This window comes from Diaporthe citri (genome assembly GCF_014595645.1).
Source record: "Diaporthe citri strain NFHF-8-4 chromosome Unknown scaffold_1, whole genome shotgun sequence".
Taxonomy (NCBI): Eukaryota; Fungi; Ascomycota; class Sordariomycetes; order Diaporthales; family Diaporthaceae; genus Diaporthe; species Diaporthe citri.
The window spans coordinates 7,997,676-8,020,248 of NW_025064846.1; the positions used below are offsets into that span (position 1 = coordinate 7,997,676).

General features: G+C 50.5%; 7 protein-coding genes across 7 annotated transcripts; 4 read left to right on the top strand and 3 right to left on the bottom strand.

Annotated features, from left to right (window-relative positions):
- Positions 1-5,055: 5,055 nt before the first annotated feature.
- INS49_002077 (uncharacterized protein) lies at positions 5,056-5,690 on the top strand (the record flags this gene model as incomplete). The annotated part of the gene is made up of 4 exons (XM_043162892.1): positions 5,056-5,177; positions 5,249-5,393; positions 5,498-5,556; positions 5,657-5,690. The coding sequence occupies 4 exons, from the start codon at positions 5,056-5,058 to the stop codon at positions 5,688-5,690; spliced, it is 360 nt and encodes a 119-aa protein (XP_043031398.1).
- A 1,745-nt stretch (positions 5,691-7,435) lies between these two features.
- INS49_002078 (uncharacterized protein) lies at positions 7,436-9,293 on the top strand (the record flags this gene model as incomplete). Its single annotated transcript, XM_043162893.1, has 3 exons — positions 7,436-7,480; positions 7,541-9,099; positions 9,155-9,293. 3 exons carry the CDS (start codon positions 7,436-7,438, stop codon positions 9,291-9,293), a joined length of 1,743 nt encoding a protein of 580 aa, XP_043031399.1.
- Positions 9,294-9,581: 288 nt separating this feature from the next.
- INS49_002079 (uncharacterized protein) lies at positions 9,582-10,610 on the bottom strand (the record flags this gene model as incomplete). Its single annotated transcript, XM_043162894.1, has 1 exon — positions 9,582-10,610. One exon carries the CDS (start codon positions 10,608-10,610, stop codon positions 9,582-9,584), a length of 1,029 nt encoding a protein of 342 aa, XP_043031400.1.
- Positions 10,611-11,483: 873 nt separating this feature from the next.
- INS49_002080 (uncharacterized protein) lies at positions 11,484-14,647 on the top strand (the record flags this gene model as incomplete). Its single annotated transcript, XM_043162895.1, has 3 exons — positions 11,484-11,909; positions 12,019-12,210; positions 13,841-14,647. The coding sequence occupies 3 exons, from the start codon at positions 11,484-11,486 to the stop codon at positions 14,645-14,647; spliced, it is 1,425 nt and encodes a 474-aa protein (XP_043031401.1).
- A 324-nt stretch (positions 14,648-14,971) lies between these two features.
- INS49_002081 (uncharacterized protein) lies at positions 14,972-16,877 on the bottom strand (the record flags this gene model as incomplete). The annotated part of the gene is made up of 3 exons (XM_043162896.1): positions 14,972-15,373; positions 15,468-16,059; positions 16,144-16,877. The coding sequence occupies 3 exons, from the start codon at positions 16,875-16,877 to the stop codon at positions 14,972-14,974; spliced, it is 1,728 nt and encodes a 575-aa protein (XP_043031402.1).
- A 720-nt stretch (positions 16,878-17,597) lies between these two features.
- INS49_002082 (uncharacterized protein) lies at positions 17,598-18,809 on the top strand (the record flags this gene model as incomplete). Its single annotated transcript, XM_043162897.1, has 1 exon — positions 17,598-18,809. One exon carries the CDS (start codon positions 17,598-17,600, stop codon positions 18,807-18,809), a length of 1,212 nt encoding a protein of 403 aa, XP_043031403.1.
- Positions 18,810-20,319: 1,510 nt separating this feature from the next.
- On the bottom strand, positions 20,320-21,965 carry INS49_002083 (uncharacterized protein; the record flags this gene model as incomplete). The annotated part of the gene is made up of 6 exons (XM_043162898.1): positions 20,320-20,411; positions 20,482-20,508; positions 20,676-21,371; positions 21,428-21,625; positions 21,694-21,767; positions 21,862-21,965. The coding sequence occupies 6 exons, from the start codon at positions 21,963-21,965 to the stop codon at positions 20,320-20,322; spliced, it is 1,191 nt and encodes a 396-aa protein (XP_043031404.1).
- Positions 21,966-22,573: the final 608 nt, after the last annotated feature.

The following is a 22,573-nucleotide window of genomic DNA, read 5'->3' on the forward strand; positions in this document are numbered from 1 at the left end:
TTTAAGTATAAATTAAGAGAAAGCTTAAAAGGGGAAATTACTATGCCTATAAGCTAGCCTAAGCAAAAAGAAGGCTTAGTTAATAAAGCTAAAGGACTTTAATAAGAATAAAGAAAAGCAAAGCCTTTATGTAAAGTTTAAGCATAAGCTTATTATAATTAAATTAAAAAGTTTTTATAAACTTAAGTATATTAAGCTTATTTTATAAAGGAGTTATAAAAATTAATACCTTAACTTTACCTTAGCCACGTAGAACCTTAAATTAACTAAGGATACTTTAAACTATAAATTCCAGGTATAAGCAAGACATTAGCTATAAAAATCATATATGCTGGGCTTAACCTACTTTGCTATTACATAATATCTTTAAGATTAATACTAAAAAAAGCTAAAGGAGGCTTAAGCTTAAGATAGCAGCAAGCCGGAAGCATAAAATTTCATACTGCATAAAATCCATAATAATTTAACCTAAGCCATACCCTTAGCAAAGCCTACTTATAAACCCATTTTAACCCTAAAAAAGTCCATTTAAGCCTTAACTCCTGCTTAAAAAAAGAAAAGACGCTTAAAGCCAAAAGATAAGGAATAATGCCAATGCACTTATTACCTAAAGAAAACCTTTAAAGACCTAAAACCAACAAAAATGCAAAGAGCAACATTAAAAAAGGCAATAACTAAGGTTAAGCTGCTAAATAAGTTCCTTATAAATATAAAGTTTACTTAAATTGCCTATATAGTAAACTTAAATTTATTATGTATTTAAGCTAAACTTATAATTAGGGTTAAGGCAAGCTATTTAAAGCTAAAGATAAATAATATAAATTTAAGCTTAATTAATAAAATTATTTATAAAATGCAAAATTATAATATAATAAAGGGGTTTAAATAAATTATTTAAAAAAGTTTAAGGAATATTAATTAAAAATTCCTTATCTTTAAGTTTATTATCTTAAGGAGGAAGAAGTTTAAGGAGCGCTTATAGGAAACGCTTAACCTTTTAATTAAATAAGCATATAAATAATTTAATGCAATAAGGAAGTTTATTAAGCAATTTTTAATGGGTTATTAATCGCTCTTAACTCCAAGTTATAAGAATTAATATTTATTCTTTACCATATACTAAGCTTTAATCCTTAAGTTTAAAAAGCAAGCTCTTACCTTAATTTAGCTTTTTAAATCTTATATTTAATTAAGCTAAAATGCTAATATTATTTAAGATATAAATACTTAATATAATTTTTATATTAATTAAGCAACGGTTTTTATAAATAAGGTAACTTATAGGCTTTTAAATGAAATTATTTAAATTAGCATGATATGCCCTTATAGCTTACAAGGCTAACCCTTAATTACTTTATATAATAATGAAGAGGAAAGTAAAGGCCAGGACTTAAACTATATTATATAAATCCTATATTATAAGGAAGTAGCGGGATATTATAAATTAATTATTAGTTTAGATTTTAAATATAATTATAATTAATGATAAGCATTTTAACGTTAAATAGCAAGCTAAAATAAATAAATTATAAATATTATCTTATACCTTAATAATTAACTTTATAATTAAAATATAATAATAATGGATTTTAATAATAATAAGGTAAAGCATTAAATAAGATTATTAAAAAGCATATTATATAAAGATTAAGATATATATATAGAGTTAATGAGAAAACTAAACCTAAATAATATTCTAGCTATATAGCTTTAAGATAAGAATTTAAATAAAGGGGATAATATATAGGAGGCAGTATTATTATTTAACTAAGGAGCAGAAAAGACTTTATTTATAGAAAGTTCCACTCCTAATTTTAATATTTTAATTAGCTTTGCTAACTAAAAAAGCAAAATTATTAAGGATAGATAAAGTAATAAAAGTGCTAAGCGGAGGGATATGCTAGCTTAAAATCCCAACCTAAATAACCTAAATAATAAGGGTAACCCGCTTAATAATAATAATAAAAGTTTAAGACTTAAATTTGCAAAGAATTTCAATAAGGAAAAAAATAAGGTTTAAAAGGCAAGGATGCATTAATTAAGAGGCATTATTTACCCCGCTAAAAAGCATATAAATAAGAAAGAGAAGATATAGATGGAACCCAACCCAAAATGGCTTAATTACCTACCCTAACATCTTAAGCAGAAAAGATATATTACGGTTAATACTTAAAAAGGATAAAAAGCAGTTCCCTTTAGCATTTTAAAAATACTTAAAACGGGCCAAGCATACTTACCAACCTATATTTAAGATTACCTTAGGTTACTATTATAAGCTTAATTGCTAAAAAATATCCCACTATAAGTATAAGATTAATTAAAGTTATTACTAAATATATATAATTAAATTATAAAACCTAGTTACTAGCCTTTATGCTAATAATAAAAGAAAACCAAGCATGCATTGCTAAGCATTGCTTTAATAACCGCTACCAATAAACAAGGGAGGCAATTTAACCAAATTACAAACTTCTTAAGAAAATAAGGCGCTAAAAATTTACTTAAGCCTAACTTAAGCCTAATATTTAATAGGGAGGATTACTTAATAAATATAGAGTTTAAACAAATTATTTATAAAGCAGGCCGTTAAAATATTAAGTCTTAAGAAACCTTATTTAATTAAAAGCACTAAGCCTTAAATTAATGATTATTTAAAGGGGAGGATAGGTTTAAAGAAAAGCAAGAGGATTGCTAAAAACATAATCTTTAAAACCCTTATATTATTTATTAAAGAATTAAATAGAAAGATATAAACGGCTAGTTTATAATTAAAATTATAAGCAAGTTGTTTATAAAAGATAATAATGCAAATGCAAGGGATTTAAAATAAATTCCTCTTAATATTTTTGCATAAGATAAGCATTAATAAAGGTTTGCTTAAAGCATTAAATATTTAATGCCTTACAAACCAAAATCCAAAACTTTATTATGCACTTTACTTTTAATGGCGATAAGCAATAAGAAAATTAATTAGCCGGGATAGTTATAAGTAATTAATAATATAAAACTTTTAGTTTATTAAGTCCTATAATATTATACTAAGCAATTAAGAACCCTTATAAATTTAGCTAACTTAATAATGAAAATTACCTAAGAAATTTAAAACTTAAAAAACCATATACCTATTGTTAACCCAAACTACAAAGACCGCCTAGTAAACCAGGGTTTTCTTTACTATTTTATGGGAAACGGCAATAAGAAAAGGCTATATGCTTTTTTAAGAAATTAAATTAAAAACTATATTACTTAAGCCTAAGGGGAGGGAATCCTAAATAACCTTTAGCAAGCTATTAAGAGAAACCTTAACTTACTAAGCCCTTAATTCTTATACCTAATTATAGCTAAAGATAACATTTTAAGCGTTTTTTAGAAATTTAATTAAGGAATTAATAAAGGGGGTTATTATTTAAATATTAAATCTTTTCTTTAGGACTACTTAAATTTAATTATTATTAAGCTTTATAAAAAGAAAACCTTATTAATTTAAAATAAGGAAGCTGCAAAGAAAAAGATAAGAATAAGTATTTTTCTGCGCTATTTTAATTAAAAAGGTAATTTAAAAAAAGCCTTATATAAATTAAAATAAAGAGGAAGCTAAGTTAAAGAAATAAAGTAAATAATAAAGATTATTATATAAGGAATGCATTGCCTAAGGGAGGACCTTATAACCGCGACTTAGTAATATATTAAAAAGGTAAATTAGCTTTAATAAAATAACTTAAATGCAAAGAATATAGTTAACCTAATTAATAATAACCTTAGGGAGAAATTTAATTTAAATAATAATGATAATAATTAAGATAATTAAAGCATTAATTAAAAAGATATATTAATTAATTATATAATTAATAAGAATGGAACTTTAAAATTAAGAGATAAAAATAGTAAAAATAACTTAATCTTTATTTAAATCTGCATTTAATATCCTATCATTACCTTAATTACTATTAAGCATAATAAAATAAATAAAAATAGGCAAGCTTATAGCTCTTTAAGAATACTGCCTTAATTAGGGAGTTAATAATAAACTAAAAACGCTATATTAAGTTTGTTAACTTAATGCAGTATTTAATATAATTTTAAAGTTATAAAGGGGTTAATAAGGGGCTATAATAATAAAGAAAAATCCAAAGAAAGATTTTGCAGCCTTTTATAATAATATAACTCTTTATAATTATTTTTTTTTTAAGAAAAATTAAAATAAGGATAATTATTAACATTCATTCATTACTATTAAAGACTTAATTTAAAGCGGGCACCTATAAAAGCTAATATAGCAATATAGGTTTTTATTTTATTTTAATACGGCAAATGCAATAACCTATAACTTAAATTAATATTAACCCGTTTTTTAGTTTATTAATAAGAGTAAATTAGGGATGGGGAGTATGTATGTTTGCAATAGTATTGTTATGATTTAGGCTTGGGGTTTCATTATTAGAAAAAGGGGGTTTATATAATGCAGGCAGGGGCGTTTAGCCCTTAAGGGCCCTAAATAAGCAATTTTTAGCTCTAAAGGTAGATTTAAACCTATTTAAGCAATACATACCCTGAATCCCCTAACTTGCTCGCACTGTTTACAGTGCGATATATCTTCTCATACGGGTTAGAGAGTTTCATACTCCCAGCAGCATCGGTACCTGCTGCAGGATCTACTAGGTACCTAGGTACTTGGCTACCTAGGTAGGCGCTGTATCGTACACGCCACGCCCTCTGCACCCTCTGCACTGCACCGAGGGGGCCAAGGGGGGAAACTCAGTGCACTAACTTCCAAGTGGACTTGTGTGTGTAGCCAATGCGACTGCCCTCCCTGCTCTTCCCCTCCGCATGCTACCAGTTCCGAGTAGTCTACATGGCCTACGTACATAATATTAGCACCCGGGAGTAAACAAAAGCGTCATATCCTTCCCGACCATTTCGCCTGCACCCCCCGTGCCAAGCAACCAGACCAATCCCCTACGTCTCTTTGCGCTCCCGACTGTTGCGACAACCCCCCTCCCTTTCGCGCCTCCACCACCACCAGGACTCGCTCTCCATCACAGCACGGCCGGCAGAATGTCATCCGGCTACGACATGGGCATCGACACGTCGCGTCGCAATGTCAAGCCGCGTCCATTGACAGACAACGAGCGAGCGCGCTTGGAGGAGTTTCTTGAGTCGATCCACTACTCTTCTCGGTCAGTCGCGCCACCACTTCGGTGCCAGCGCCTCCTTCCCGGCCCTCACTGACAAGATCCTCATACGCCAGGTACTCGGACAGCGAATTCGAATACCGACATGTGCAGTTGCCAAAGGCCATGCTGAAGGCCATACCAAAGGAGTACCACGACTCCTCAAAGGGAACACTGAAGCTGCTCTGGGAGGACGAGTGGCGGTCAATGGGCATCACCCAGGTACGCAACGCGTCAAAACGCGCCGGCCACACGAAACTGTGGAGACGCGACCGGCGGACAGACACGGACAGCGTATGGCAGGTGCTAACCCGCTCTTTTTGCAGAGTCTCGGCTGGGAGCACTACGAAGTTCACGAACCGGAGCCGCACATTCTGCTCTTCAAGTACGTCCGCCTTGGAAGCTGCCCTGCCCCCTCCTGCCCTACCGCGCCTCCGCGTGGCTCGCCCCGATCTGGTCACGCAACCAGCTAACCAATGCGTCAGGCGGCCGCTTAACTACCAACCACCTGCACAATGAAGGCAGCATGAATACGATGGCTGCAGTACTCCGACAACACGTGTATCTAATCTCGCATTCCACAACTGCATAGCGATGGCCTGGCTCGGGGCTCCCGCCCTGATGACTGCACTCTACTCTTTTATCGACAGTCATGGACATTTTGAACAACAACGACAACAACATCGGTCCTCCTCTGCCCACTCGATCCCCCGTGTCTGGTAGGCTGATTTATGGTCTTCCGCAACTCTGGATGACCCCTCGGCTAGGCGTTCTCCTGGCCTGGTGTACTGTGTGATATTTCTGCTTCGACGGTTTTGGTTCTTGCCTGGGAGGATTTGGGTTCTTTGTCTGCCTACCTTGTGGGCCCGCCACTCGGAACGGCAAAGCAGGGAAAACGGGCGGCGCATTTGGCCATGGTCTAGTGTGATCCACGTGATCGCGGGAGGCGTTGCTTCGACGCCTGCGAGAAGGCCTGGGTCCAGTAGTCAAACTACCACAGGTAGATAATGGGAAGGACAGGTTCTTCAAGGCCTCGCGGTGTGTGTACCCTTGAGCGGGCTCCAGTCGTGCTGGCAACTTTTAGAGGCCAATGGGCGAACACTCGTGGTGTCCATCGAGGGGCTACGCATATCTGGATGGCCTGGAGGCGAATCATTGACGTTCCAGAAGCGTGTCTCGGTCTCCCACGGGGTATCTAGTATACAGTACATGTAAGCACCAACCTCCAGTAGTGAAACATTCGTCTCCCGAGGCTGCCGCGCAGCACACGAGTCTCCAGCAGCTGGTCGTTTAGTCTGGTCGAGGGCACTGGGTGCAGGCTGATTAAGCACCATTAGACTCTGCCGGCTTTCCTATCAGTGGGTCAGTCGAGTACTTGGTTAACGTCAGGTGCACAGTTAGGAGACAGAGCTCTGCTGACGATAGGCGAGCTTGGGTGGACTTTGTCACCATGGCCTGTATGCACACAAGTATTCTACGGGTGTACAAAGTGCAGTAACGAGGATTGTGGATACGAGGGTACATAGAGTATGCCCCACCTGCAACTTAAATAAAGTGGCGGAACGTCGATTGCTAGCGTCAGAGCCTGCGCCGTGCGCCAGGGGCCGGGCGAGTCCGTATGGGCACAGGTGGTCTTGGCCCAGCGAACCTGGCAACTACAGGACGACATCATCCGACTTTGCATTTGGACACATTGCCAATTCATCCGGGACGATGCGGTTATTAAAACGAACACATACCTCGTAACGGTCGTTTCTTTGTTCTTCTTGCTGGGGAGGCCCTCTGGTTGATTTGCACTTCATCCTACAATACAGACGTGTCGCTCCTGAGGAGGTCGTGCATGCTCTTTGTCTCTTTTCTTCCATTTATCAACGTATCCGGAGGCTTTATAGGTAATCACCACTTGCACCCCACTAGCCCACCCGGGACGACGCTCAGCAGAGATCGTAATTGTACCATACGCACCCGAAAAATCAAGAGGATAGACCTTGGAGGGACTCATTCGAAAGGCAAACGACGGGATACCCACGACCTTGTCACGGCCTGTGGTCAATGGCCAATGTCCCATAGCCCATAGCCTGCAGCCCGCAGCCCACCGACCTGTGGCAACCCGAAACGAAACGCGAAACGAACCACATCGGAGCCATCCGACCTCCGAGCAGCTTTAAGAACATCCACATCCATCATGAGAGCTGCCCGGCCCTTCTACCTTTCCCTCTTTACTTTATGGGGCCCGGTCGCTCACTGCCAGAGCCCAAAGCAAGATGATTGCGCAGTATGCATTTCTACTATTCTTCGCCTGCTGGCTGGTGACAGCAGCCTCTCCCACATATCGTTTAGTAATTTCTAATGCGTCCCGACCATGCCAGATATCGCCCAAGACCATCGTCTCAGATGCGTGTGCTTCTTATTCTACCCTAGAGGATCTGAACCGCAAGGTCAGACCAGCCGTCGAGGACCTGACTCACTCGACCGACTTCTTCTCTCACTACCGACTCAATCTATTCCACAAGACATGCCCGTTCTGGAACGACGAGGATGGTATGTGTGGCAACATCGCCTGCGCCGTGCAAACCCTTGACAATGAGGAGGACATACCCGAGGTATGGCGAGCCCACGAGCTGGGGAAGCTGGAAGGCCCATTGGCGAAACACCCGGGCAAGACAGTACAGCGGGAGCGCCCTGAGCGACCTCTCCAAGGCAAGCTAGGCGAGGATGTCGGAGAAAGCTGTGTGGTCGAGTACGACGACGAGTGCGACGAGCGCGACTATTGTGTCCCGGAGGATGAATCCGCCACATCAAAGGGCGATTACGTCTCACTGCTCCAGAACCCTGAGAGGTTCACTGGCTACGCGGGCATGGGCGCGCAACAGGTCTGGAACGCCATCTACCGAGAAAACTGCTTTCAGAAGAGCTCGTTCCCTCATACTGCCGCACTGGGCCAGTCTTCGCCAGCCCACGGCCCAGCTGCGCTAGACTTCAAGCAGGTAATTGAGGCCGCTGGCCGCCAACAGCTGCTTGAGGAGCACCGCGAGCAGAGCCCCAACACGCCATTCGTTGCGAACACGGGTCTTGAAGCGGAGGACGAGTGTGTCGAGAAGCGAGTCTTCTACAGGGTCGTATCTGGAATGCACACCAGCATCAGCACGCACCTTTGCTGGGATTGGATGAATCAGACCACAGGCCAGTGGCAGCCCAATCTGCAATGTTACTTGCATCGTCTGCACAAGTTCCCCGAGCGCATCAGCAACCTGTACTTCAACTATGCTCTGCTCACTCGCGCAATCGCCAAGCTGGGTCCTCATCTCCAGGACTACACCTTCTGCACGGGTGACCCGGACCAAGACGCTACCACGAAAGGAAAGGTCCTCGCTGTGACGCAAGCCTCCTCGTCCGTACCTGAGATCTTTGATGAGAGCCTGATGTTCAAGAACGGCGAGGGCCCCTTTCTCAAGGAGGATTTCAAGAACCGATTCCGCAACGTGAGCCGTCTGATGGATTGCGTCGGGTGCGACAAGTGCCGGCTATGGGGCAAGCTGCAGACAGCGGGGTATGGCACGGCGTTGAAGGTCCTTTTCGAGTTCGATAACGACAGCGACGACATCCCGATTCTTAAGCGGACGGAGCTGGTGGCGCTGTTCAACACGTACGCGCGACTGACCTCAAGTCTGGATTCGATACAAAAATTCAGATCGATGGCTGCGGAGCTGGAACCGAAAGAGACAGAGGTGCCTCAGAGGGAGGTCGACGGGACGAAGGCTATAATTTCAGACCGGGTGAAGAAGCCGCGTCATGTGATTGTGGAGGAGGCCGACAAGACAGAGCGCAAGTCACCTGGGTTCGGTACTTTGTTCCATCAGGAGCTCGACAACGTGAACAGGGCGCTCAGGTCGATTTTTAGGAGCTGGACGGAGCTTCCAGCATTGATGTGAGTGATCGACCTCCCTGGTCAAGGCTCGGAGTCCGTGCTAACCCTCAAGCAGGTGGCTGTTTGTGAAGCAGGAGGCCCGGTACCTGTGGCAGAACTACGTCGGCCTTCCAGTCACGCCACGGCACTGGAAGCTTGCCTGGAGGAAGGCAGGCGGGCCCTCGATGGACTGGCGGGATGCAGACGAGCTATAGGGCAAGGAGGAAGAAGCCCAACGAAGCAACAGGATGTATCAAGTAGAGGGACTTCTAGCAGGACAATACAGCACCATTAACAGCAGTCAGCAGCAGATTGCGTGCCCAAGTCAATGCCCTGTATTGTGTGCCACACGAGCAGTGGAGAGGGCAGGTTGCTTGCCCAATGCGGCTCACGTTGAGGCGGGAGAGGGAGCCAGTAGAGAGGTGGGCAACATACCTACCGGCATTGCGTGCGTTTTAGTAAGACGCCCGCGGGCATCCATGCAGGGAGCGTGGTGAATCATCTCAGATACCGAAAAGCCCCTTGCCATTTCTACTGCCGCTCACGCCTGCGGTCTCTGGCAGCGCGATATTTGTTACCACGTTCCCAATCTTGACTTTAACCCCCTGGACAGGAATGCTGATGCGCGAAAGGACGGCGTCGCGAAACTCTGGGCGCGCAAACACCTCGGCCGTCTTCTGGCTCAGATCATCGGTCGGCGCGGTGAAGGACCACGCGAGGGAGACGTGGAAGGCGTCACTGGCGTCAATGCTTTCATCCTGGACGGGCCCTCTGGAGGCGTAGAGCTCCGGCTGGCCATAGGATGCCACAAGGCGGTTGCAAGTGCGCAACAGGGCCGGTAGCTCGTCGCTGGTCCCGCTTAGGCCGCGCACGCGCAGGACGAGAAAGGAACGCTCCGAGCCCGGGCTGCGGTGCCAGGCCAGGTCGTGACAAGCCAGGGCGAAGGCGGGCACGCGACACCGCGCGGTGGCCTGGATGAGGCGATCGAGGAAGGCATCCTTTTCGTCGGTGCGCAGAACAAAGGGCCTGGACAGGCTCACGTGGAGGGGCTGGGGCGCGCCCAGCTCTGAGGTCAGAAAGCCAGGCAGGCCATGTCCGCTGAGAAGGTGGTCAAGTTCCTGAGCGAGAGCGGCGAGTAGCGACTTGAGGAGCTGGTGCTGGGAGGAGGAGGGGTGCCATTCGAGGTAGATGTGACTGGGCCAGTTGCCTTCCTTGTGGGGGATGATACGTCTCCTGCCCTGGTGCAGGCTGGGCAGGTCCGCGGTTGCGGTGCGCACGGTAGAGGCGTATAGGTCGTGGAACGGGGGCGGCAAGGGCGGAAGGGCGCTCGAGACTGGCCGCTGGCTGGGTTGAGTATCGATTTGAGTGCTTGTGGAAGCTGGCGGCGACCTTGGCGTCTTCGTTGCAGAGTCTCGAGGCTCGACGTCGTCGTTCTGCCCGTGTCCATGTCCATGTCCAGGACCAGAGTCAGAATCAGACGCAGACTCAGGACCAGAGTCCGGGTCGGAGGACGAGTAGTCGACCAGGGCCATGACGGTCACGGTAGCGGCCACGATGGCTGCGTGGGGTTTCTAATCATCGCGCTGTGATGTGCTGTATGTTGGAGCTGGGGCCGAGACATGGGATGAACCGAGTCCGTGAGGCAGAAGATGTCCCTTGACAGTCCCAAAAACCAAGGGATCTGATGAGCCCTGTCAGCGGGGCCAGCTCAGCAGCAGGGTAGCTGCGGCAATGCAGGTGGCGGTGCCGATCCCTGACTGACAGTCCCGGGCGACATGCGGACGCTTGGCAGGGAAAGGCGGGCATGACGTCGGGCTCGTACTCCAGCATCCAGCATCTGAGCCCAAGAACCTGCCCTGATGCGTGGGCCCCTGGTGCTTGAGGCCGGCCTGGGCCCTGGGCCCTGGGCCCTGGAACGGCAGGCTCGGGATCAAAATGTTGCTGTTACTTGCTGGACTATTTGTCTTATCACGGCTCACACCTGCTCTGTGTGTGAGGGATACGTCACCGCCTCACAGCCCACCTGGGCACACCTGGGCACACCTGGGCAGCCACTCATTACGCAATGCTGTGTGCTCCTCCTCCCGGATCACCCAGCATCCCCTCATACGTGGATGACAACTTATCACCTGGGACCGCGAGGCAGCGGGTCAGTCCACTTACATATATCACAGTCATCCAGTCAGGCCTGCGCGTATCTGGTCCCGTTCATCCCGTCCTGCCCATTTGCTGCCGTGACCAACGCATCTCACCACGTCTCGAGAAATAGCTGTTGAAGTAACAGCGGCCCTCCGCTGTCTGTGTTAGAAGCCCGTCAGCTCAAACAACCCCATCTCCATCATCGTCATCGCCACCTCTATCTATCTCCATCTCCATCACCATATCCGTCCCTCGCGCCCGCCACAATGTCCCTGCTAGATGTTCCGCCTTCCTACGACAGCACCTTGCGTCGTACAAAGTCGGACCGCGCCCACCGTCGCCCAAAACCCAAGAAGTACGTCGCAGACACCATTGACAGGCTTGACACCACCCCCTTCGGCGGCCCCTACCACCACGGCGGTCCCTACGATGCCACCATGAAGTCCTTCAACCTCAACTCCAAATTGTCGCCCGTCGCTGCAGTGGAAGAAGGAAACAAGGCGGCCTGGAAAGCGACCCCTCGTGAGGCAAAGCTCGATGCACTTCTGAAGGGCAGGCCGCTCGACGCCACCGCCAGCGTGCCCCCCGGCGAGCGAGCCCTCAACGGCGAACTCATGGACTACGAGTATAGTACCGATATGCTCAGGGACCCTCACGCCGGAGGTGGCGCCTACAAGCAATGGCCTGGAGTGGTAAGTCTCGTCTTAATCCTTTTCCCGCCCTACCCACAACCACGGCCCCACCACTGTGTTGTGCTGTATTGTGCTGTATTGTGATGCTGTGTGCTGATGCGAACTGCAGAAATACCATCCCGACGACCTCAAGGGAAAGGGAGAGCCCGGATTCACTATGGACCGGGAACGGCGGGCCAAGAAGGCTATCGCACGATCTCAGTCTGTTCGCGAGAGACGTGGCGAATATGAGATGATCCCCCAGCGACCTCGCCGCGGCAGCGACGTGGATAAAAAGGACCCTGTGCAGCCCCCCGTCTTGGTACGACAGCGAAGCAGCAGTGCGGCTGCCAGCTCCAGCCGCCCGAAAGACTTTGTCGACGGTTTGAAACGGCGGGTTGGCAGCTTACGGCACAGGTAGTTGCCCACAGGGTTCCGAGTGCATTTTACCTCAGGTCCACTCCCTTTTCTTCCGAGGTGTAGAATGCAGTGTACCGTTAGCAGCAGCAGGCGTTTGGGTGCCACCTGCTTATCAGTGTAATAATCGCCAAGAATTTCAAATGGACTTACATGTGAGATCAGCCACTTGTGTTTGGGGGGGGGGGGGCAGGTGCCTTTTTACTCCGCCCTCTCTGTCTCTTACGACGCTGCATGTGACCAAAGGTACACAACGATGACGTTCACAGCCTGGAGGGGAAAAGTGCACTGGTGTACGCCTGCTGTTCGAAGCCTGGCCTGGCTTGAGCGGTAGATGCTCCTGAATCTGATGTAGATACTCCAGATATTCGATACCGAGACATGTATGGAAAGACGCGTTCACCACCAGTAGCACTGCAATTGACACATAGATTTGGCAGTATGCGGAAAATCTGCTACGACGACGAGCGCGCAGCATCGGCATGACGTTGAAGTACTGTGGTGATACTTGCGAGTCGTGCAGCTGCCAGTCGCGCATCGATCGTACACCTGTGATGCCGGAACCAACGTTAGCCAATATCCTCAGCCCTGCGAATACAGTACCCAGCTTGGTCGGCTCCCGGGCCCTGTCATCGGGACGGGCTCCGCGAGAGCGGATCACAGATACTGTAGGAAGACCTACTATGGGATAACCTACGATGGTAAATACTGTAGAAAACTCACATTCATGTTTCACGCCCCGACGAACATGTGCAGTGTGGGCCTCAGCCGGTGCCGAGGCTAAATAACCGCCGACGTCATCCCATGCCTCGACTTCAACTGGCGACAAATACATTTCCAGCAATCCAGAGCATGATGGTGAACGTTATCGCATGAACGATCGAGATCGAGTGATTCTCAGCCCCACGGGCCCTTCCCAATACCTAAACGTCGATTTCCCGCTGACGATACATGGATAGTGTGGGGCAGTATTGCTCAACACTTTCCCGCGCCCTAAACAGCCTGTCGGCCAGCCCAGCACTTCATACCCATATCGGTCATCTAAAACACACCCAGTGTAGACTCACGCCTCATTAACACTGGAGAGCATGGCGGCGTCGGAGAAAGAGCTGTGGTGAGTCTCCCCTTCTCTGCAGATGAGGATCCTCAACACCGCTCGTCGAACACCTCGCGTGACTGACATGGCCCACAGGTCCCAACTCCCCCTCGTTTCCAATGTCCTGAAGCACCCGGCCTTTCCCACAGCAACTTGGCACCTGGAGCCAACGCGTTCCGGCCTTTTGCCTGTGGCAGAAGGCCGTGGTGGTCCTCTCAAAATCTCATGGGCGATTCACGGCCATGGGCCCGTCAAGATGGTTGTATGTGCTCGCCTTTGCTCGCCTCACACTCCCGATCAGCCCACTCCGTCCTTCACATCTCCCCTCACGATAAGAGGCGGCTTCTTGTTCTCGTTCATCTTATCATGCTGCTCTTGAAACTGTGAGAGGTGCTGAATCAGCTGTCCCTAGTTCTTGATGGGTTTGGGCTCGTTCCAGTCAGCCTGGCAGCGGCAGACTCTCCACTTCGGTCATGAGCACGGCGAGAAGTACTCTGTGCTCACTGTCGACAACCGCGGCATGGGTGGCTCGGATAAGCCGCTGATGCGCTATTCGACCAGCGAGATGGCAAGGGACGCCATCGAAGTCCTCGAACACATCGGCTGGCTACCGTCCCACGTGCTCTCTCCTCAGTCACTCTCCACCCAGCCCACGCCGCAGCGGACCTTACACGTCCTGGGAATCTCCATGGGCGGAATGATCGCTCAAGAACTTGCGTACCTGGTGCCCGAGTACGTAAGTACGCTAAATCTGCTGTGCACCGCCGCGGCCATCGAGAATACAACCACGTTCTGGGAAAATATGATGCAGCGCGCACAAATGCTGGTTCCAAAGAGCTTGGAAGCCAGTGTTAGGAGTGGTGCAGCAAACATGTTTCCCCTCCCTTATCTTAGGGGGACGGACGACATTCACCTGCCAGACCCCAGCTCGGCACCAAAGGTCCATCCGCCGGGCGGCAAAGGCGGCCAAGGCGAGTATTTGCATTTCAACACCAACTACGAGAGATTTGTGGCAGGCGAGATGCACAAGCGCCTCGACGCCAAGGGGTTCACTACAAAGGGCTTCCTCCTCCAGCTCATTGCCGCAGGCTGGCATCACAAGAGCAGGGAGCAGCTCGGGGAGATAGCCGACAAGATCGGTCGTGACCGCATTCTTGTTCTCCACGGGGAGGCCGACAGGATGATCTCTGTGCCCCACGGGAGAAAGTTGCTGGAATTTCTCGGCGGGAACGAAGGACCGGGCTGATGGGCATCATTAGACCTGATATGGGGCATGTGCCCCCGTTGGAACGTACCGCCTGGTTTCATGAGCTAATAGAGGAGAGAGTATGGAAGGGAGAGAGCTTGGATGGGAGGCCGGGGCCATAGGCTCAGGGCAAATGAGTCCATCTTTTGTCGACGATCCAGAGCAAAGCATAGAGCACGTTGGCGCTGTCGCATGTGCGGTCCTTACATTAGCACATTGGGTCTGATGGTGTTTCTATTGGCGTGTCTTGCAACGCTCTAGGGCTGTTATGTGAGGGGAGGGCGGCTCGGCTTGAGCCCGCTGCCTTTGCTTGGATTCCCTACTCTAGAGCATCACGAAACCAACCCCGCTTAGGTGGTCCTCATCTGCCCTATTCTGGTTATCAATACCGCCGGTGATGGGTTTCGCACGGTAGTTAAACAGGTAGTAATGCAGTTGCCCGTCACCTGGGCCGAACTTCTGCTGCTCAAGGAACAATGTGTTGTCCATAAGCGACAACGCGTTGAAGACGTCGAATTTCGCCCTCTTTGCCAGGATCAACGCGTCGTGCATAAGCTCGTTCAAACGCTCTTTCGTGGCGGCTTTGTTGAAGGGCGTGGAAAGGCCCACCTCGGTACCGTAGTAGAAGAGGTAAGCGACTCGGACCACCTTGTGTCGCGGGTTGTTGATGACCGTGGACTCAAGGTTGTAGAAGGAAAAGAAGTCTGTGATTTTGTGGTCCTCGTCCTATAAAAACAATGAGCGAAGAAGTCATGGGAAGTTGTGATGTTGAGACCGATGAGTGAGTGAGTGGGAGTGTGTTTGTGTGGGTATCTCTTACCTCGACCACGTATGACCAGACAACCTGCTCATCGCCCTCAGCCCTTGGCTGCAGAAGCCAGTGTGCGACTTCGCCCTCATCCCATTCAGGGGCCATATCGAAGCGATTAACATAACTCTTCATCAGCCTGTGCACCGCCGGAACATCCTTTTTCGTCATCTCCCTCAGGCCCTTGGTGGCTGTCTTTTCTGGCAGCGTGTACTTGCGAATCTGCCACTCGGGCTTACTGTTTGGTGGGAGCGGGCTGAAGCCAATGTCGTATAGCTTCTTCCAGTCCAGCGCCCGGTGGTAGTACCGACAGGTACTGACGGGCTTGGGAAGCACGATACCAGCGGTGTAGACACCCTGCCATATCTCCTGCAGGTTAGAGCGGCGTGTGACCTCTTTGATGAGGATTGGCGTGAGGCGCTTGTTGCGGAGCTTCTTGTGCACGCAAAGGAAGTTGACTTCAGAGGTGCGGATGATGTTGTTTCGCACGCGCAGGTTCACGGGAACGGCGGAGATGAAGGCGACGAGGGGCTTCTTGGTGGGCAGGCGGCAGTCGCGGATTCCGACGTGCCACTCTGGGGACCAGCCTGGGGACATTAGGGCCCTGCAGTTGGTCGGAAGCAATCAGCGCTGGTGCTCTTGCTCTTGCTCGTGCCTCGTTCGCAGCTCGGGGTCAGTGACAACTTACCATTTGAGGATCGCAGTTCCGTAGTTGAAGCGGAACATGGACTCGTCGTCCTCGACGTAGTGGCCGTTGAGCAACTGGTAGACCTCCTTGATCTCGTCGTCGTTTGTCAGGTCCATGGTGACCCATTCGAAGCCCTCGATCCCAAGCTTGGGGGCCTCCTTGGGGACGTCGTCGACGGTCTGAACCTTGAGGGGCCCTTCCTTGAAGTCCTTGGGCATCTCCTCGTCGAAGCGGGGCACGGGCTGTGTTTTCCAAAACTTATAGCTTGCCATGTCCTTGGCGTTCTTCCCGCTCAATGCCAGACCAGTCATGACTTCGTCGAGAGAGAGCTTCTTGAAGGCCTCTGCAGCCTTTGCGGAGTCACCGTTGTAATCTTTGAGGAGCGCCGGGTTTCTTGAGATCAAGTCCTGGAGGTCGTGCTGGGGCAGCTTGTCGAGCACGGATTTGACCTGGGCCATCTGGTCGTCTGGCTTTCCGGTCAAGGCAGCCTTGACCTTCTTCCTTTTGGACTTCTTCTTCTTCTTGCCTGACGAGGCTGCGGCGCCCTCGCCCTCGCCCTTGCCCTGGGCATCGGCATCGTCGTCCTCCTGGTCGTCGTTGTCGTCGTCGTCGGGGACGTCGGCGACCTCCTCGTCTGCACCAGCGACAGCAGGCTGCTTGCCCTTGTCTATCCCGGTATCCTTCTCTGCTGCTGCATTGCCTGCACCCGCCTCCTTGGACTCTGTGCCCGACATCTTGCCCCGGTGTGTTGTGGCAGGGGTGCACCTGTTCTTGAGAGGGGGGGACGGTTCGGAGAAGCTGCAAGGTGAAAGCTTTGAGGCTACTTCAGACGTTGCGGCCGGCCAAGGAAGCAAAGCAATCCGGGGAGGGGTTCCAGTGGCGGGGGTTCGACCGAGAGTTGGGACAGGCCATTGACGGTGGGTGACCAGGCTGACCCCACCAAGGGGCTGCCACGATTGCTAGGATGCTTTAGATTGACTACCACCAGGTTCCCTACCCGTTAACAACGGCCGGCCTGCTGCAATGTCTATCCTTCACTTCCAAAAGAGATCAACAATGCTGGTACAACAAGCCAGACATAGCAACCTTTAGGACCATGGGAGTCTTCACAAGCAGAGGCCCAGCGGAGTATAGCTTGGCTGGCTCCCTCAAACCTACCTAGGTATAGTACCTAGGTACTTGATGCCCAGGTGCCTACCTACCTACCCTACCTAGGCCTAGGTAGGTAGAATGCGAGAATCGCAGGCAGCTACAGCTCGGCCTCAGCATAATTAATTACTGCTGGGACCAAGGAACGCCCTCTTTGTTTCCGCTCACGTCTTCGTTTCCCTTTCTCACCTCCTCCATCTCTTCCTTCCACTCCCTCCCTCTCTCACGTGGCCAGGCCCTTCACCCACCTGTGGTCTACGCCAATCTCCTTAAGCCCTCAGCTGTAGTGCAGACGAGAACAAGCAATGGGGAAGCCCAGCCTGCCAAGCGCGTCGCCCGACAGCGACGCCATGTCTCTGCACACTCAATCTGGCGATTACTATCGTGATGCCGACGAGCCGGACCTGTTCGCCGCCACCCAAGGCCACCACAACGATGACCTTCCGCCAGTGTATGACGAGGTAGCCGAGGCAAGCGCAAGCACCACCCAGACTGCCCCTCTACTCTCTGACACCGCCCTGCCTGGGTATCCGTCGTCTTCTGACCTGCAGCCATTCTTTCGCGATGACCAGGCTCTCTACTATCTGTCGGCTAATCTTGATTCCGATCCGGAGCTCCTGGAGTCACGTGTCCGCAGCTGGGCAGCTATCCCTCCGCGTCCGTTCGTGCGCGTCTATGGCTACCATCGCGAGCGGCGCAGCGGCCGCGATGGGAAGAAGGAGAACAAAAACATCACCGACTTCGACGTCAAGGTCGAGCTCACGCCTTATCTCTTTGCCGACGCGACAAATCGCCATGCCTGGTCTGAGCTGCGAACTGTTGAGAACGGCGACAAAGCTAAGCGCGGCACCATCTTTCCGCGCCGCGCGCCCAAAGCCAAGGGCAACATCGAGCTGGGTGTCGTCGACAAGCCAAACTTGACGCAATGGTGCCACCTGTATGTTGCTTCACATTCGGGGCTGAAGTCGTTCTCGCTGAGGCGAAAAATGTCGGGGTTCGACCAGGCCCGCGTGAGGGAGCAGCTTGAGGCCTTGGTACGGAGGATGAACTACAGAGGACACCTCCATGTGTCGTTTCCCGTGCAGGATCATACGGTCCAGGTTTGGAACGAATGCCGGACGAATCAGTGGAGACTTACCAAGTGGATCTACGTCATGTTCTGCATTAGTATGCTGTGGTTGCTGTCGTGGCCTTATCTGTTCTTACGGACCAAGAGATTCGAGACCGTGAGCTCGGAATGGCATTTCTCGAGGGTAGATTCCGAAGGCCGCAGGAGGTATGTTTCGCTCACCGAAGATCAATGGTACAATATGTGGGCGAGGCCTATTGCAAAAGCCGTCCTCTCGAAGAGGCAGGGCGTTCTGGATCAGCAGGATTTGATCTCGGCCGACGGCGCGGACCCGGCGTTCAACACTGGTCATTCGACGGTCGACGGAGCACTGGGCCTCTTCAGGGCCGGTGTCAATGCAATGAACGAGGTCAACCGGCATCTCGGATGGGGTGAGGACCAGTTTTAGAGTTTTTCCCGCGAGGCACGTGGTTAGCAGGAGTTCAATGCGGTATCTTCCCCTCTTTCAACGTCTGACGGCGTTCGAATTTTGGTTTCGCGTGTCCGGGTAATGGCGAGCTGGCTTCTGTGCATCTGTGCCTTGCTGGCGCTGTCCGGTCAGCAAGAGCTGCTCTCCTTGCCTAACTGGCGGGTCCGAGACTCGACATGCAGGGTGCTACTCCTGAGTCCAAATGCTTTAGTTGCCACTCACTGATCCAGAACAAACGTCAGTACATTTGCTACGCATGGTACGAGACGGATCTCGCCGGTGCTTTCACCAGTACTCTCACTTCACCCGATTCGTCGTGTCAAGTCGCCTTCTTTCTACAGCAACTCACGCATAGCCTACACGCTGCTTTTGTTCAGCATCCCTTGCACACCATGGAGGCAGGCTGCAGCTGTTGATCTTGACCAAAGACGGTGGCAGACCCTACACTACGTCTTCTTCCCGACGGCCCAGCGGCCTCAGGTAACGCGATAGCCAGATCACTTTGGTATAACGAAAGGGCCGGCCTTGCTCTCCGGTCCATGTTGGAAAGCGGTCTCTCGGATCAGATGCCATTTGGCTTATTCCGGTGCACCAATGATTGGCAACAGATGACTCTGCAGCCTCGCTCAGATTCAAGAGGCATTTGCTGTTATCATGATGGTGCAAATGCTTTATGCAACAAGTACGTGTAGTGCATGATGTCCAGAAGACCCGGGAAGCGGCCGTAGAGCCTCTTGATTCCACCCAAGTTCAACATATTGAGAAGAGCCACGGAGCATACGCTCATCCAGACACTAGGCTCTCGTAGCGCTTCGCCTGGACGATCTTGTGTTGCCCAGCGTTCTCGGTGGGTATACCCTCTTATCCGCCACTTTGGTCCAGGTCCAGTGCGGACCAGCTGCTTAGCGCAGCATCTGGGCCCCTCCGCCGGATGCACGGCCGTGCCGAGCCTGATTGCGGGCGTACTCGACGTGTGGACACATCCGGTTCGGTCTCAATACATGAAGTCACAGATACCGCATCGCATGGCAGGGGATCGGGAGGACATTCATATAAAACTCTGGTCAGGACCAAAGTTAAACCTCTCTCGTTGGTCGAGGATCCTCTCAACAAAGTGGTGCTTCTCCGGCCCAGTAGAGTTGATGGGGACCCCATGAGCTCCACTCACAACGATGAGATGTCCGTGGAGGGGCGACAACCGGCCAAACAACATAAATCACTCTGTTTACAGTCAACTCCCTGGCATGACTTGACCAACACATGATTCGCTTAAGCAGCTTGTATCGCATCAGGACACGACTGAGACTTCTAAATTGGTGCGCAGCCGATCGGGTTTGCGATAATATCGAAACGACCAGTATCGAGACTGTCGGCCTCTGGTCTGCAGTGCGGACTTTTGCGCCGTTGATGCCCGACCAGACTGAAATACATGATTCTCTCTGGCCGTGAAGCTGCCTGAGGCAAGCGCTCCTCGTGGCGTAATCGGTTCTTACGCGGCTGATGATCCAGTCGCCCCTCTATTTTCAAGTATATTCATTACAGCCTGTGGTACAGGCGCGTAGACCATGATATCGTTGTGCCCTAAACTTGGTCAGCGAGCACGCCACCAGCTAAGAATTGAAGACCTATAGTTCAACCGCAGGTTACTTACCTCCAAAGGCGAACTGTTCATGCGTGACTGCGAGTCTGTCAATACGGTATGCCCAACTTTTGTGTGCGGAGCACGAGATAGCCGATGTTATCGCGGAGTGTGGTCGGCGTCTGGCGTATGGAATACAGGAACGGAGGCCGGAGGCGGCTGTCTGACAGGGCCAGAGGACAGCAGCCCCAGATGGAGCTACTTACTGGTAATATCATCTTCGTTCCAGGTGATCTTGAATGCTTTCTCCCCTCGCACCTCCGTCCTCGCGTCCTTTGTCTCTAGAAACACGGTCTCATCCATTCCGTCCTCGACCGAGGCCCGCGCTACCGCTTCGAAGATCTTGACGCTTTCCACAGATGGTATGTCCCCATCGTCGGCCGCATGGATCATTGTGATCCTGAGCCTACCATTCCGCTCCCGGGTCTGGGCGGTCAGAGCGGCGAGGCGGTCCAGAGTCTTCCACTTATCGACCACGAAGCGGAGGAAGAAGCGGAGCACGGGCGGACACATGTTTAGAGGCTTGAGCAAGGGCACTACCCCGCCCAGGGCGTAGTTTGCCAACATGGTCGGCAGGCTACTGAAGGTCGCGACGAGCACCACGCCGGCGAATTCGACACCTTTTTCGCGCGAGAACTTCTCGGCAACTGCCGAGGACACCGCGGTCCCTAGGCTCTGGCCCAGGATCAGGATGCGGCTCGGTGGTATCCCGAGGGTCGTAATAGCGTAGTCGACCAGCGTGGAGGCGTCCGTGATGAGACCCTCTTCTGAAGGGGAGCCAGTGCTGTGGCCGAAGCCACGGTAGTCGAGCGCGATGACGTGCCATTTGTGGGCAGTGTCGGTGAGCATGCGATACTGAGGCGCGCGAGTGTTTTGGACAATGTGGCCTGCATTGCCGTGGACTGTGCCAGGACGCTGAGCACGAGGACGGGGCTCGGGGTGTTGCGGGTGGACTCACAAGACAGGATGAGGCGCGCGTCGGGATCATCTCTTAGGAGTCTGAAGGCTTCCGACGATGCATGCTTGTCCAATGGGGCCGGCGATGCCCGGCTAAGGTCGGCTTCTTTGTGCGTGTACACCGACAGAGGCAAGATGTGCCAGCAGTAAAGGGCCGGGCCATCAGGGGCTTGCAGCGTGAAGGGGGTGACTTGGTTCTCTGATGATCCATGTCAGGACAGTCTCACGGCGGGCGGGTGCTGGGACGCTCAAGCCGTGGCGACTCACTCGCAAAGCCCCATCTCTCGGGTTTGTCGACGTCGTTCCACCAGAGGGTGTGGAATTTATGGGCGTATAAAGCCCTGTATCGGCGTCAGCGTCAGCGTCAGCATCCGGCCCCTGCATCAACACTCGGGCCAAGGCCAGCAGGCATATACTTGCTGTTTCTGGATGAACGGGACGCCCAGCAAGGCCAGCACGACTCCGTAGATGGCAAAGGGGCCGAGGGCAGCGAAGGCCCAGTAGGCCTTTGTGGACTCTGAGGACCGTATGGAAGGCATATAGGACGCTCACGAAGGGAGGGGCCACACACAGGGGTTTGCTGCGAGGCAACGGGTGTGTGAAGCCATCGCGAGTGCAGGAAAGCGACAGGGGTGGGCGAGGCGTGCGTGTGAGGTGGGCCGCCTCCAGGGACCAACCAGGTGACAATACCTAAGTGTCGCTACATCAGCGCAGGCTAACGGGGAGGACCTGCGGAATGGGGGGAGCTTAGCGGCGATCCAAGGTACTGGGCAATAGCTCGGGACGATCCCCAAGGTTCAGCCGCGAGCAGACGACGCCTCAGACTTCACAGTAGAGTGCCTTGGGCACCTTGGGCGAGCTGGGGGTGTGTGGTTTTCTCATACCCGGTCCCTCTGTCAGCCGACCTAGGCCATCTAGGTAAGCAGCAGCTGAACACGACCTCGCTGTGTTCTACTCTGTCTTTTTGACAGTCGTGCTGACGGTCTATCTGATGGATAGCCGGCAGTTGTCACTTTGAGCCGGCGATCATCGTCCTATTGTTCATAAAGTTCCCGCAGGTACTGTATAGGCAGAGCGGGGGGGTTACCTACCTAATTAGGTACCTAGGTAGGTTTAGGTATAATATCAACAAGCACAACAGGCTGTC